This window comes from Epinephelus fuscoguttatus, linkage group LG9 (genome assembly GCF_011397635.1).
Source record: "Epinephelus fuscoguttatus linkage group LG9, E.fuscoguttatus.final_Chr_v1".
Classification (NCBI taxonomy): domain Eukaryota; kingdom Metazoa; phylum Chordata; class Actinopteri; order Perciformes; family Serranidae; genus Epinephelus; species Epinephelus fuscoguttatus.
The window spans coordinates 23402437-23418191 of NC_064760.1; the positions used below are offsets into that span (position 1 = coordinate 23402437).

At 39.7% G+C, this 15755-nt stretch overlaps 1 protein-coding gene across 2 annotated transcripts in view; it reads left to right on the top strand.

Moving 5' to 3' along the window:
• Window positions 1–14960, top strand: part of LOC125894236 (dedicator of cytokinesis protein 2-like) — a 151828-nt gene extending 136868 nt beyond the window's left edge. For both annotated transcript variants that reach the window (XM_049585512.1, XM_049585513.1), the window contains exons 38-51: window positions 834–923; window positions 3612–3716; window positions 5822–5963; window positions 6388–6469; window positions 6635–6719; window positions 7059–7145; window positions 7283–7459; window positions 9078–9161; window positions 9250–9387; window positions 10675–10802; window positions 11842–12046; window positions 12215–12320; window positions 12941–13089; window positions 13615–14960. In XM_049585512.1, the coding sequence (XP_049441469.1) occupies window positions 834–923; window positions 3612–3716; window positions 5822–5963; window positions 6388–6469; window positions 6635–6719; window positions 7059–7145; window positions 7283–7459; window positions 9078–9161; window positions 9250–9387; window positions 10675–10802; window positions 11842–12046; window positions 12215–12320; window positions 12941–13089; window positions 13615–13677 (1641 nt within the window). In that variant the 3' untranslated portion in view covers window positions 13678–14960. The remainder of the gene's footprint in view (window positions 1–833; window positions 924–3611; window positions 3717–5821; window positions 5964–6387; window positions 6470–6634; window positions 6720–7058; window positions 7146–7282; window positions 7460–9077; window positions 9162–9249; window positions 9388–10674; window positions 10803–11841; window positions 12047–12214; window positions 12321–12940; window positions 13090–13614) is intronic.
• Window positions 14961–15755: the final 795 nt, after the last annotated feature.

Here is a 15755-nt window from a genome sequence, read left to right on the forward strand (position 1 = left end):
TAAATGAGACTTGGATTATACTGCAGGAGTTGTGTGAGTTTGTAAAGTAATGTTTTGATGTGGTTTTGCTGTTGTTAATTGCAATCCTAGTTTACTTCAATTCATGAAGAATGTTTGCCTGTTTTGCATTCACCATTCACTGTGGAGGGTTGCAAAGAAAACCAACGTTTTCTTCACAAATTCAAGGGAATACACAGCAAGTAATTGATATACAAATGGTAATTTTAACTGTGCCTATATAGAGTAATGTGATGATTTGAAAAGTGCTGATAAATGCTCTAAAATTGGTTATAGTAAAGTTTTTCATAAATTATGTATATGTATATTATCTATAAATTATGTAGCAAAATGTTTAAACTTTCACAAATTTCCATAACTATCTAAATTCCTTTTCCAAAACAATAGAAAAATCACAAAACAAGGCAAATTTGTTTACTTTGGGGTCAGCAAAAGCCCATTACATCAGAATACAATGCACAGGTGTTTATTTTGGAAAATGTTCCTCCCCTGTATCAAACTTTAAGTATCTTTTAAGTAAGAGACGGTGCATGCAATCATGCAGCCATAGTCTCTGTGCGGTATGTTGGTGTCACATTCATTTTGTATTCTCTATGAGTGCTTTATGTTCTCTGAAGCAGTGAAGGAGACATTTCCCTCCGCTCTCCAGAGACATCCAAACAGTTATTTTCACGAGATGAATTCCCACCACGACAGCTGCTGCCGATTTATTAGCAGATGGTGTAATGAAGGACACTTCTTTCTGTCGTGTATGTGTGTGTGTGTGTGTGTGTGTGTGTGTGTGTGTGTGTGTGTGTGTGTGTGTGTGTGTTTAGATGTGGGAAGAGGCCATCACTCTGTGTAAGGAACTAGCGGAACAGTACGAAAATGAGATCTTTGACTACGAGTTACTCAGCAAGAGACTGGTAATACATCACTATCTCAAACCTTCATGTTGTATCCTCTGCACAATAATCAGGATCTCACATTTTTTTCTGTATTTCATCCTCCTTTAAATTCCCTTTATAGATGTTTTAGAAGTTTTTGGGTATAAGAGGGTGTTTGAAGGAAAGGAAGAGACTTCAGGCAATTTATTCATGCTTTTGATAGCAGCAGTAAAATAGCTCACTACCAGTGCACCTGCTGGGTCGACCTTTGTTAATTTAAATATGTGTGTAATGTAAAATAAAACCTGTCCCTTGGTTAAATAGTTTGGTTCTGTCATTGGCCTTTATACAGTAAAACTAAGTACCATTTGTCCAGCAGCCAATCAGTAAGTCCTGAGTTGCACACAGTTTCAACTTTGGAAAATACTGGACCTCATTCACCACCATCTTCCTATGTTTTGTCTTAAATTTGTTCTTGAGAAAGCTCCCTAAGAATCATTTACATCAGATTCAGAACTGCAGAATTGTTCGCACCTTTGGTCTTACAACGAGGAATCCCATTGTCCTCGGAAATTGAAAGCACATGCCAGTTGATCCTAATTAGCATAGGTAAACGTTCCGCCAGTCTCTGTAAAAGAAGGTAAGACTAGAGGACTGTGTGGACACACAGAAACAGAAGAAAAAAGTTTAGAGAAATAAGTAAAGAATGTCCAAATGAAAGTCTTAAGAGGGTGGAGCATTGGACTCCAAAGGCAAAAAAAACAAAAACATTCAGTCGTTCTCAAGTGGAGGTACTTCTGCAGGAAGTGAACGACAATCGAGCTGTCATATTTAGTAGCGTCAGTAGTTTATATATATTAACCCACAAAAATGATGCACAGAAGTGCTGCCCACAGAAAGTCAAACATTCAAATCATCAGTCCGAGCCCGTTGAGTCACCTGAGAATCTATAAGTCAAGCAGAAGCAGCTGCAGAGTCAGTGCTCCTCACTCATGCAGCTTTACGGGGTAAAATCATGACACTGAAGTCATCCCACCCACTCAGTGAAGATGTCTGCGATGGGTGCAGACAGACACAGGTGAGTCTGAGTGAGACGGAGACAGCTGCCTGGAGGAAGAGAGCTTTACCTAGTCATGCTCTGACATGCTGAGAAGTCAAGGATTTACAGCTCAAATCAACTTAATATGATATAGTATCGGCAAAAAATGTTGGTGGTACATTTCTTCTCCATCATCAGCACAGTTAGCATAAATTTGCTTTGAAGGCTAACTTGGTTTGTCAACAAAATTATGTCAATGTCCTCGCACACTTAACACCCTCAAAACCTTGTTCACACTCTCAAAATCTATACGGAAAAAAGGAACAGGTAGTCAAATTTTCATATTGAACAGCCAAATCTGATTCGGCTGACAAAATTCTGAGTCGGGTACAGCCGTAATCCCTAATACTTTGGATGCTATTACTCATTTAGAGACTATTGTATCCAGAAAAGGGCGTACAACTAATGTAGTAAAGCATCCCAAGAGGTACCTGTCACTCTCTGCAGATAGATCTACACTGTCCTGGAAGATGCGTTCCCTCCTCAGGGCACAATCTGCAACATTTTGCAGCTGCGGTAAATATGCCGTTGTGTGAATTGACCAAGGGTGCAGATATAGGCCTATAAATAGTGTGATAGATCACTAGTTATTGGATGGAATGGTTCCAGTTTACAGCTGACGTGAATTGAAGTGTATTTATTTTAAAATACCATAATGCTTAGTGTAAAATAATAAAAATAGGTATTAGAAAATATTAGAAAACGTTGAATTGAATAAAGCATATTAACCAAATATTTTGCACAAACATGTCAGCACTCAAAATGTGTGTAAGCGTGTGTAGATTTCATTCTTACCAAAGAAAAAATCTTGAATAAGAAAACATTGGTGAATTATAGAATCTTTGTGGAAACTGCATAAGTAGAAAAATCTCCTCTTAAGAGCAGTTGGGGAATGAGGCCCACAGTTCCCAATCAGCAGTTTCCACGCTAAATTAGTCATCTGTACTTTCAAATATTACCAACGACTCAGCACAACCATTCATCCATGTTTTAAAATGAATACTTACTTGACACTTCAAGTCCTTTTAAATCAATTTTTTCTGAAGAACTCTGGTTTGAACATCAACAATTCCCACATGACCCCTAAGAGTGAGTCCTTAGTGCCAGTCATCAGCACCTTCAAACCCCTCCTGACCCTTCTTACTTTGCCCTCTGGATCACTCCTTGGTTTCTTTCTTGCTTTGACACCACAGCAGACGTGATTCCCTCCATGCCCAAATTCAGCACCACCTTCTCCTCTATCTCCCCTTCATTCAGCTCTCCCTTTCCCCTCCTCAAAGAGAATTACACTTCTCCCAACAATGGAAAAAAAAATCTCTTTCTCTCCTTATATGACTGCAGCAGTGGCTCTCGCCGCTAATGCTGAATTTATGTGGTTATATAAATGACAGACATTGCCCTTGGATGGCGTGCACTTTATTTTTTCTGCATCTATCACCCTCAAAGGCCCAGCATTCTGCTGAGGGTAGCTTTGTCATTGGCACAAGCTGATAAAACTGCTATGGCTGCACTCAGTGCAAATTCTGAAACTCTCCCCCTCTCTCTTTGTCTCTCCCCCTCTCTCTTTGTCTCCCCCCCCTCTCTTTGTCTCTCCCCCTCTCTCTTTGTCTCTCCCACTCTGTCTGCAGGAGAAACAAGCCAAGTTCTATGAAAACATAATGAAGATCTTGAGGCCCAAGCCGGACTACTTTGCAGTGGGCTACTACGGACAGGGCTACCCTCCGTTCCTCAGGGTTTGTGTTTCTCACTGTTTGGTGGGAATAAAAATGAACAGTATATAAGTATGGTAACACTGTCTATGACCCCGTGTCTATAATGCTTTGTAAATATGCCTACAAACTTCATAATCTCCTTATAGCACTGTATAATCAGAATTTTATGCCTTCATAAATATCCATAATGCTTTATAACAAGGTCACGTATCAAAATACTTTTTTATTTGCTGGTCATCATCTGACATTTTTTGCAAGGATCACAGTTTTTTTTTATGAAGAAGATATACTTTATTAATCCCCAGGGGGAAATTAAATTTTTTCACTCTGTTGTCATATACACACAAGCCCAAAATACACACACATGCACACACAGGATCTATACATGCATTAAATGGAGAGATGTCAGAGCGAGGGGGCTGCCTTTGACGGGCGCGCCGAGCAGTTGAGGGTTCAGTACCTTGCTCAAGGGCACCTCGGCAGTGCCCAGGAGGCAGAGTGGCACCTCACCAGCTACCAGTCCATGCTCCATACTTGATCTGTGTGGGGACTTGAGCCACGACCCTCCGGATCCTAAGCCAAGTCCCAATGGACTGAGCTACTGCCGCCCCTGGCAGTAGTGGTAGTACATTACCATTACTAGCTGCTTATAAGTCACTACAAGTGGTCATTGTTTACTCTGAGAAAAGTGGAAAAAAAATACTAAATCTAAGCAAGAACAACATAAAATACTATAAAATGTATTTGTTTAACAGGTCATAACAGCAATTGAGTACTCCAGTTTGACTTTTTGATGATTAACAGCAAAATTATATCTCATTAATGTAATGTTTCACCAAAAACTCACTGTAAAGACTCAGTGGACGCAAAATCTAAATAATACTTAGTGAATGTATGTAAAGATTTGCAACACATATCGGAACAAATTAAAACATGCGGGATACCACCGCTGCCATCTTGTGCTGGTGATGTCATTTGGAGCCAGAGTCGATAGCGATCTCCGCAGCATTTAGTTGCCGCTGTCTTACCAATCGTGAGCAGCTCCATCGATTGTGAGCACAACATCATGAATCAAACCCCCTTTTATAGCATCAAATAACTAATTAAAACCAAACTTACCAGAAGAAACACCTGAACATACAGCAATGTGATGAGAACTATCTAAAATGACAAGAGACCAATTGTATTTTGATTTTTCTTAGTTTGGCCCATGTCCCAACTGCTAACATAAAGGGGGCGGGGTTTATGATCTATACTGCAGCCAGCCACCAGGGGGCGATCAAGATATTTTGGCTTCACCTTTGGGAAGCTAGCATGTTGTCCATCTTTATATACAGTCTATGATAATGCCTTAAACAATTTCTACTTTACCTGTAGCTGTATACTTTACTTTAATGTAAACATTTGATCAGCAAAAGTGATATTTGGTAAGGCACAACCTCGGTACAGGGATTTTAATGATTAATAAAATGATTTTAATGTATCAGGAGAATGTTAATGAACTATAATCCTCACAAAAGAAAATGTCAGTTATTTATTATGACTGTAAAAAGATATGGATATATGCTCATAACTGTAATTATACAGTGATATAAGTAGATTATACTGTAATATGAGTATGTTAAGAATGAATTATAGATGTGGGTGCCGTAGAAAATGTTACCATAAATATTAGGAAATATAGGAATACAAAGCTATCATCGACTCCCTCCCTTGAACAGTGGAGTCAAAAAAGTGTTTTCCTCCGTTATCAGCATAGAAGCTACAGTAAGCTTTTTAAAATTGCAGCAGTGGACAAGTTTCTAAACACACCAGCAAGACTGTTAACAGAATGGGACATAAGTACCTTGTGGGAATGTTGTGGATCTGTGGATTTCAGCAAAGTGCAGAAATAATATATTCCACTGTTTATAGCTCCTATATTCATTAGATGCATTTATCTGCTGTGGTAAGGAGTATGGAGAAGACTCAGTTTTTAGGGGGCCAGGGCAGTGAGAAATATATGCAGTGTCTGTCTACCCACTCTGTATACAGTGTCCTGTTGAGGGAAATCAAAATACAAAGAGAACATTGATCACAGAGGAAATAAAAGCTTAATAACACCAGTGCATTTCCAATGGCTTCAGAACAAGGTGTTCATCCACCGTGGCAAGGAGTATGAACGAAGAGAGGACTTTCAGAACCAGCTGATGAGCCAGTTCCCCAGCGCCGTCCGCCTCAACATCACCACAATGCCGGGAGATGACATCAAGAACTCCCCACTGCAGTGTATCCTTCTGTCAGCAAAACGCACAACAACACACACAGTCACAAATAGATGTGCATAGAAAGCAGGAAATGTACATGCATGTAGCAATGCATGATCATATATAGGCAGTTGTTTTGGGATTACAAGTATTCGGGTTGCAGAAGAAGTCTGTATTTTTCAAAGGGTAACTTTTACCCAGACTCTATAAAACATACCCAGACATCTAAGTGTATTTGAGCAATTCATCTAGTCGGTTTTCATCTGGATCTAAATTACTTTTTTTGTTTGTTTTGTTTCTTACACCTTTTGCTGTTCCTCTGTATATTAAACCTTAGCTGCTGGAGGTCTGACACATCCCTCAGCTCTCGGTTGGTACATTCTGACGGGGATTTAGAGACTCTCCATCATGTTGTGATGTTTTTATTCCTAAGTGATGTGAACCAGATATCCAGTGCTTCACAGTGCAGCCGGTCCTCGAGATTCCTCCGCGCCTGAAGAACAAACCTGTCCCCGACCAGATTATCAAGTCAGTGAAACAGCACGTTTAACCCTTCGGATTTACATAAAGAAAATGTGAATGTTTGAAAGAGAATAGACAGTTCTGATAATGTCAGATTTTCCTCTTTGTAACTTATTTATTTTATTTCCTTTTACGTTACGCTCTGTCTCCCTAATCTTACTCTATGTGCAGCTTCTACAAGTCCAACTACGTGCAGCGTTTTCACTATTCCAGACCTGTGAGGAAAGGACCTGTGGACCCAAACAATGAGTTTGCTGTGAGTGTTTTTGTTTTCAATAAAAAGATTTATGACCACTGGGACTATGGAAGTATTTCAGAAGCTATTGTGTAGTTGCATTGTTATCAGTCTGCACAGATGAGTTTCTGTTCTATAAAATAATAGGCTTTTACTCAACAGCAGAGTGAGGTGTAATTATATGATAAGACTTTAGATGATGTTGTACTTAAGATGCAACATTAGATTCAGGTATTACTATACTGTAAAATTAGATATCAGATTATGTAGTGATGAAGAAAGGAAGTAGAAAAATGGCCAGTGAAAGTGGCTCATCTAATTGCTTTCTTCTTTTCTTCTCCTTTTCCTTCCTGTTTTAAGTCCATGTGGATTGAGCGCACAACCTTCACCACTGTGTACAAGCTGCCAGGGATCCTGCGCTGGTTTGAGGCTACTGACATGAAACATGTAAGTCTGTTAGGGGTGTTTCTACATCTCCCATATCCACCCTGAAAACCTCCCTCCCTGACTTAATCTGTCCCTTTCCTTCTTCCATCATTTTTTCATGTCTTCCTCTTCCTTCCCTCTGTGGCTTCTCTGCCCAGACTACCTTGTCTCCACTGGAGAACGCCATAGAGACCATGGAGTCAACCAATGAGAAGATTCTGACCATGATTAACCAATACCAGGCTGACTGGACTCTTCCCATCAACCCCCTCTCCATGCTGCTCAATGGCATCGTGGACCCAGCTGTCATGGGTGGCTTTGCCAAGTATGAAAAGGTAAACTGTAAAGAATTAAACTGAGAATCCCCCCTAATTTACAGCCCCTTGCAAATACACTGTTACAGGTCAGTTAATTACGGAAGGTGAAAATGGCCAAGATTGCAATTTTTTTAATGCCATTATCTGAAGATCACAAGTTAATTATTTTCTAGAGAATATGAAATATCAATCCATTATCAGGAGAAAGCCAGAGGTTTCTTCCTCTAATTGTATTGTGGTGTGTTTATCAGAGATCATGCTGCGTTTACATAGAATCAGTAAGACAGTAGATGACAGCGTGGATATAGTTATGGTGGAAGAGAGATGGATGGTAAAATTAGGTGAGGCCGGCAGAGAATTCCAACAGCAGTAACAGTGTACGGCATTGGCGGTCAGAGTTCAAATATTTTAACTTCTTACCATCCACAACAGAATTTACAACCGGATGTTAAGTAGCTCCCTCACACAAGAAAAACCATGGAATATCTGGACAATTACTGGACCATACTAGAATAATTCCTCAAAATAATAGACACAAAATAATTTGATGTAATGTATTTTATTCCATTCTTTGTAAACAGCATCACCATCGCAACATATCCTCGTGAGTTTCTGTTTGTTTTTCCGTGCCGTCCAGAAGCTGTGGACTGCCATCTACCGTCTGCCTGATACCATATAAGAGCGGTCAGGAGTGCCGTGCTAGTGTGCATTGATAGCGTAGTGTAGCTGTAGCAACTTATTTAGGAATGACAGATCAAGAAGTAGCTACCCAATACTGATCAATGCATCAGACTGCACTGAAATCAAGGTCTAACACAGGCCAAAATTTGATTGTGTCTTTCGGTCATGAGCAGTGATCTTTGAGGTGGAAATCAGGTGTGATTGCATGAACCAGACACTCATGTTTGAGTTCTCCATAATTATCACGTGATCTCAAGAAAACAAGTCATGTTTCTAGTGATGAATTGTCTCATTATGTTTTCTTGAGAATTGATATAAATTAACCAATTATGATGAGAAAATGAGATTTATTATCTCAGGATAAGGAAATAATTAACCTGTGATCTCGAGATAATGGCTTTGAAAAAAATAACTGCAAGCAAGGCTGTGCTTGGCCTCCGCAGCTAATGACCGGGGTCAAACAAATTTTTTGTTTGTTTTTTTTAATATGATGAGAACAGTGAAGTTAAAAATCCATTCTGTTTATGACATCTATCACAATTTTACATTGATTTTGGCTTGTTTTTCTCATCTTATCCTTCCTTTTAATTATCTAACTGAGCACTGATTCATTGTAACAGTGTGTTTAACAAAGATTCACCATCTCAGTACTGTTTTTAATTTTGATATGAAGACTTTCTGAGCCACGAGACAAAAACAATCAATATCACATTCTGAGGCTGAATTACATTAAAATTACAAATTACATTAAATGCAGGGATATTATTAAAGTATGGTGTATTCATAACTAGAAATATCATTATCATCCTCAAACAGCATTCAGTGTTATGATATCCTCAGAAATCCGGTGCCCATGTGGGAGGCAAAGTCAGTTATTAATTTACAAACTGCCTCAGCAGGTGAAACATATCATCATGATTCCTTAAATGAGTTTTTAATACTTCCCCGTTATCAGGCGTTCTTTACCGAAGAGTACACTCTGCAGCACCCAGAGGACAGAGATAAACTGGTGCGCCTCAAAGACCTCATCGCATGGCAGGTACTAAACACTCAAACACACACTCTTGAACACACACCACATATAGTTGGGCTGCTTTTATGTGACACCGTAATATTTGTATTTATAGATCCCATTACTGGGTGGAGGGATCTCTCTCCACGGGAAGAGAGTGACAGATGACCTGCGTCCTTTCCACGAGCGCATGGAGGAGTGTTTCAAACAGCTGAAGAAGAAAGTGGAGAAGGAGTACGGAGTGAGAGAGCTGGTAAGGACTGGTATAAAAAAGGATGGGAAAAGGAGGAGAGACAAAAAGTAGGGAGAAACTTTTAACTAAAACATGGTGTTTCAGTGTACGTTCTTTTCTGCAAGGCTGGACACAGTTACTGCTGCGCTAATTAAGCTGCAAATGAGCTGACCCAGGCGGATTTTAAAGATCAAAGTACTCACAAGCGCCTCTGAGTCGAGTGTTGATATGGGATTTGTACCTTTAAATTTCTCTACAACCAGAACACGGTTGTGACTGGGGCTAAATATGATCATTAACTTGTAAATTGGCTCTACCCTTCAGGAGAGATTAAACTAATGATGAGCAGGAGTGATGTGCTGTTTATAAGAGGAACTTCACTTGCTTTTACTTTTCTTGCATTTTCGTATGATGTACTTCTGCTTTGTTTCACCATCACAATCTATGAACAGTACGATCAGAACAGCTTCGTCTTTCTATCTGGATATAATGCTGTTCAACTCTCCAGTGATGTTGCTCTGTATGCCTCCTGCGTCGCTGAAAGGATGCTTTAAACTCTCTAACGATGTGTCCAGGGGACGCATGCTATTATCTTCCTCGATAATACTACATTGTGAACAACAAATCCATGTTGAAATCATAGAAAAAGTAATGATTTTACTTATTTTACTAGAAACCACTGAGAGTGAAACTTGTGTGTTATTATTACACTGTCAGTGAGGTGTTGGTGTTTTTGTTACGGTGCTATGCACAGATCTGCCCGCCCCGCCCACCTGCTCTTAACCCCGGCTCTCTGACCGTGCAGCTCCATTTTATGTTACCAGAAATTCACTCCCATTCAATGTGTATTGGCAGCTACTGATTCGCTGCACAAAGCATACTGGGATACCTGCGATGTGAAACCAAGTGGGCGGTGTGACGAGAGGGCAAGACACTTTTAAACCATTAAAACCACAACATTTAAACTGTGCACACATGGCAGTAAAGCAGCCAACAGGGCAGGATGGATGGGACCTTATATTTTTATTATTGCACACATTCAGCCTCTCCTATAACTGTCTGCTGCAGAGGATATATTCATTCACAAAACAAGATCCTGTTTTGCTTATAGTCTAAATGAGGTAAAGAAAAAATGAAAGCAAAGGAACTCTTCTCAGAAAGAACAAGATTAGGCATATATCTCAAAATGATCTGTTAAATTTATTCAGGACCTATTCAGCTTCCCTGAGCAACCTCAAATGAACACCTATGGGTCCCACTGACTGACTTCATTTAAAACTTATCGACATAACCGCTCTCTATTTCCAGCCGGACATGGATGAGAGGAAGTCCACTCGTCCTCGCTCAATGCTGCGCTCCATTCGTCAGTCCATCATCTCTATCTCCTCACTGCAGGGATCTGAATGTGGGACTCCAACCAAGGCCCAAGCAGACAGGTAGCACACATGCACATATGTGTTGGCAGATGAATTTATCTAGTGACCTCAGAGTATTAGATGTGTTCTTTATGAAAAATTCACTCCAGAACAACATCAATATGAAAAATTTACAATTTAACCCCTTTAAAGGGAAACTTATGTATATGTCAACCTTGACCCCATTTTCCTGTGTTGTGTGTCTAAGTGACGAATGGCAACAACAGCTTTAAAAACTGGTCCTATTTCACAAAACCACTGCAGTCCGCAGCTGCATAATAGGCTGCACTATAATCATTCAAGGCAATTATGCACCATCACTATATGTCCATTAAAAGTGCTTGTTTTTGCCTCTGACAAGCTGAGATTGTTATTTTAAGTGTCTGACATTATAGAAAGGATTCCCACAGAGATATACCTTTTTGTTAAAGAGTCTGATTATTTTTATTTCACCAGAAACAGCCCCAAAGTTATCTTCACCAAACCAACCAGACTCCATTTTAATAAACAACAATTTTAGCGTGTATAGAGCCAGCATATTCTCATTTAAAACTAGGTGAATTAAGGGCTCATTTTGACCTAACCAGAGTAAGTGCTTATTGGAAAAGTGGAAAGACAAACCAAGACAACTTATTTGAGTTTTGTTTTGTTTTTGTTGAGTTTGAATAAAGTGTGTTTTACAATGATTAAATTACTGTTTCTTTAAACGGAGTTTGGTGGGTTTGGGAATAGGGAATTCAGGGCTGTTTCTAGTGAAGCATAAAGGGTTTTAAACTTGAGCAAAAAGGTCTACATCTGTAGGGATCCTTTCCATAATGTTTGAAGATCCTTATAACAATAATCTGAGCCTGTCATTGGCAAAAACAAGCACTTATAGTAGAGTGATTACATTGCGATGTATTTCAAAGCCACCAGCTGCAGCCTTCTGAACTGAACCAGTTTCAAAAAGTGTTGTTATTAGTCACTTAGACACAAAAACATGGGAAAATAGGGTCCAGGTTAAAAAAAAAATACTGATGCCACACTTTTAATTCCTCACACTTTTCCTGCCCCTTCCCAGAGAATTTCCCCCTGAGTCGCCCACCTCCTGGAACTCCACCCTGCCACGCTCCAGCGGCAGCGTGAGTTCAAGTACAGTGGAGGGGGTGGTGACAGTGGGCGATGCAGAGGTCAAACTGAGGAAGAGTAAGAAGAAGAAGAAGAGGAGCAGCATGATCTTCATCACGGAGGAAAGAGAGAGGACGAGTACCCTGGACTGCAAACGGGTGAGATTGAGCTTCAGTGGGAGGAAGAATGTGGGATGAAAGAGGAGAAAATATAAGGAAAAGCAGAGAGAACTAAAGAAAGGAAAAGAGCAGGTTAAGGGGTGTTTAATGGAGCTGAGTGTCTGTGGAAATGTTATAAAGTTTTGTGTGATCTCTGTCTCCCTCTAGCTGTCCAAGAAGCAGGAGTTCCGCAGTGACACCAACTTGTCTGAGCCGACAGAAGAAAATGTGTCGCTGACAAATGCCAACTCAAGATCCCTGCCCGCCATCACAGGTGATGTATACAAAGTTGTGTACTGTAATCAAGTTACACCTATAAAGCCAGGGCGTACAAAGTCAAAATAAGAAGTTATGCCTGGCTGGAAGTACTGCATATTTTCCTGACTGAAGAAAAAAAGCCCATGGCAGAAATATAACTAATTTTATAATAGTTTTAATAGAAATAGGCAAGCTGGGGAATGTTGCAGTAATAGCCTGACCTAACACAAAGTCTGGTGTGAGGTGGCAAATTACTAAATCAGTCATGTCGGTTGTAATTTTGTTCGGAACTGGGCAGCAGTTTCATCCAAGTTATATCTCGCTGTTTTAGTTACATAACCTTGCACCTCAAAACAGCGATCAGACCACAAATCACTAATGTTTCTCTGGCATTCTGCCTTGTTGGACCAGGCCAGCTGAGCCAGCACTGACTGTGGTTTTAATACACCACCTCTGTTTAGCAACACTGACTACAAGCTGTAGAGCTTCACTGAACATACACACAGTGCCACCGGTGTTGCCAGAGCACACAGTTCATCAGTGGAACAGCTGCAAAAGCACAATTAGTCACTTTAAATCGCCTGGCTGCAGGAGGAGGCAGCTGGTTATCAATTCTCACACAGTTTCTGCGCGCAGGTCTGTCCTTGGCCGTGGTGGGGGGCATGGAGGAGGTGGACTCCGTCAGAGCCAGGAGGGACAGTAAGAGCATGTCTGTCTGCATGACCTCTGACCGAACAGCGGACAGACGCTCAAAGGGCGTCATTAACCTCCTCTTCAAGTCCAAGGTGAGACCAACAGGTTTAAGGGAGTACCATGGAGAATTATGGGGTAGATATTAAAGAATCAGATCTAAGGTTTAGGAATTAATTGGTTGCGCTTTCTTGCCAAGGCTGAGAAGAGAAGCTTGATACTGCGACAATGTATATATGATAAATAAGAAGCTACAGCCAGAGGATGGTTAGCTTAGCATGTCAGTTAGCCCGGCTCTGTCGGTAATAAAAAATGCTATGCTTTGGGTGTCTATGCTAAGCTAAGCTATCTGGCTGCTGGCTGGCTTCATGTTTATCATACAATACAGACATGAGAGTGGTAGCGATCTTTTCATCTTACTCTTGGCAAGGGTGCAAATTTTGAACTTGTCCTTTAATAGGGTCAGTACTGCAGGTTTATCACCAACATTAGTTTTATCTAGATTATTCCAATCAGTGTTAAAGTATAAAATATCTCAGCAACACAGTCTTCCAGTGGATGTGTTTTTCATTTTTACCCAGCAAACCTTGTGTTTACATTCTGCATGTTTGTTTCAACAGAGCTCCAAATCAGAGGATGTGAAGCCCAGCGATTCAACCAAAGACAGTGCCAATCATTTCTGAAATCCTTCATTTTAATTTCCTCTTCGCTTTACTTATCTGTATGCATTTGTTTGACACAGAAGTTCACATAAACCAGCAAGCAAAACCAAATTATGCACTCACTCATTCCCCAGTCTGCCTGCCAGTCTCAGTATTGCTGTTGCCTTAATATAATTGATTTTACCTGTCAATAAAGACTATTTTTGTGGCGTGACCTTTTTCCTGGTAATTCAAATGATTTCCAGTGAAGCTAAATGCCATCTTACAGCTTTTCAATCAATTCTGCTTCTACAAGAACGAGCAAACACAAACCATCCCACCGACGTGCTTGATTAAAAAGCTTCTTATTATACGGTTTTCAGCATTGTTGTGACTGACTGCAGTTAATGGGAAAATAATCATTTGATAAAGCGCAAAGGTTACTCGGTCCTCCCAAAGGACTTTGAACAGGAAATGCTGCCAAAAGGCTTTGGCTCTGATACAACAAACAAGAAAGTCTAATAAATTCAAATATAATACAGGCAACAAACTGTGGAGCCTACTGTATAAATGCTGGAGCTTTTGTTGTGTGCACACAGAAATTAGACAAACTGTTTAGTATGAATTCCCAGTCTGAATCACATTTTATATTGTGCATGAGTTTGAACAACCATTTTATGTAAATGTATCATTCAAAATACATGTGCTTAAAGGAAGAGTCTGACATTTTGGAAAATATGCTTTTTTGCTGCTAGTTTTTTGACAAATTAATTTTCCAACCATTTTCATGTTTGTATAGCTTAATATAAAAGTAGAGCCAGAAGCTAAGCAGCTTAATTTATCATCCAGACTGGAGGCAGGAGGAATAGCTGGCCTGGCTCTGTCCGAAGGAAACAAAATCTGCCTCGGCTCCTCTAAAGCTTACTAATGAACACATAACACACACAGTTTGCATCCATGTTTGTGAAAACATGGCTGCTACACACACAGAAGATCTATCCAATCAGCACAGTTATGGTGCTGACAAAGACAGTGGATAAATACATATATAATAATACACATATATACAGTATCTTTGGTGCTGAGTAATGGCCAGAAAAGTCTTTTTGCAGAGCACTATGATGTCGCAGTGAAATTGACCTTTGACCTTCCACCACCAGATTCAGCTGTTTCATATCCAAGTGAGTTTGTCCTTTATGTGAAAATCTGAATGAATAAAATGTATGTTTAGCTACCTAAAGTACCTGCAGAGCTTGCAACCTGACATTTTAAAAAAGGGTGTTTTGAACTTTTTTTTTTTTTTACATTTTAAAATTCAAAATGGCCAACATAGACAGTTTGAAAAAAATGGAAATATTAGTTTTCATATTTCTCATGTTCTAACAATTCTAAAAATGTATAGTTTATCAACTTCACAAAAATTTTGAACAAAAATACATTAGAAATACATCAGGTTTATGGTGGACTAACTCCACCATAAACCTCAACTTGTCCTTTTTAAATGTTGGTTTTGGTACAAATTAAACAAAGGAGCACAAAATAATAAAGTTTTAAAGGTGTTAGAACCAAGCTAGCTGTTTCCCCATGCTACTATCTTAGAGTAAAAATAACTGCAATAGCCAGCCTGATGTCACTGATTCATGGTGCCTCAAGTTTGGAATTTTGATTGTTGCCATCTTGGATTTTTGGAGCTACAAGTGATCAAACCCTAGCTACTAGCTTGGTTAGCACTTGCATTGACCTGTGCTAATGCTAATGCTAACTTTGCTAGCAAAAAGCAAGCATTAAACCATTAAAACAAGATTTTTTTTTTTAGGCAACCAAAACTGAAAACCAAATTGATTTTCATGAGGTGAAAACACACTAAAATAGCAACAGCTACGGCTACTCCTCTGTGAATCTATGGTTACGCCATGATCACCTAACAAATGTTTTCGCCATGGTAGCGACTTGTCAATGGACAGCATCTGCTTGTCAACTGAAGCAACCACATTCTTTATGCATAACTTTAAGGCATAATAACATTTAAACAGGTGAGTTATATAAAAATCCCACCCTGTGCAATTGTCAGGAACAGGGAAAATTAGCTATAGAGAGCAAAACTGTTTTTTGTTACTGCT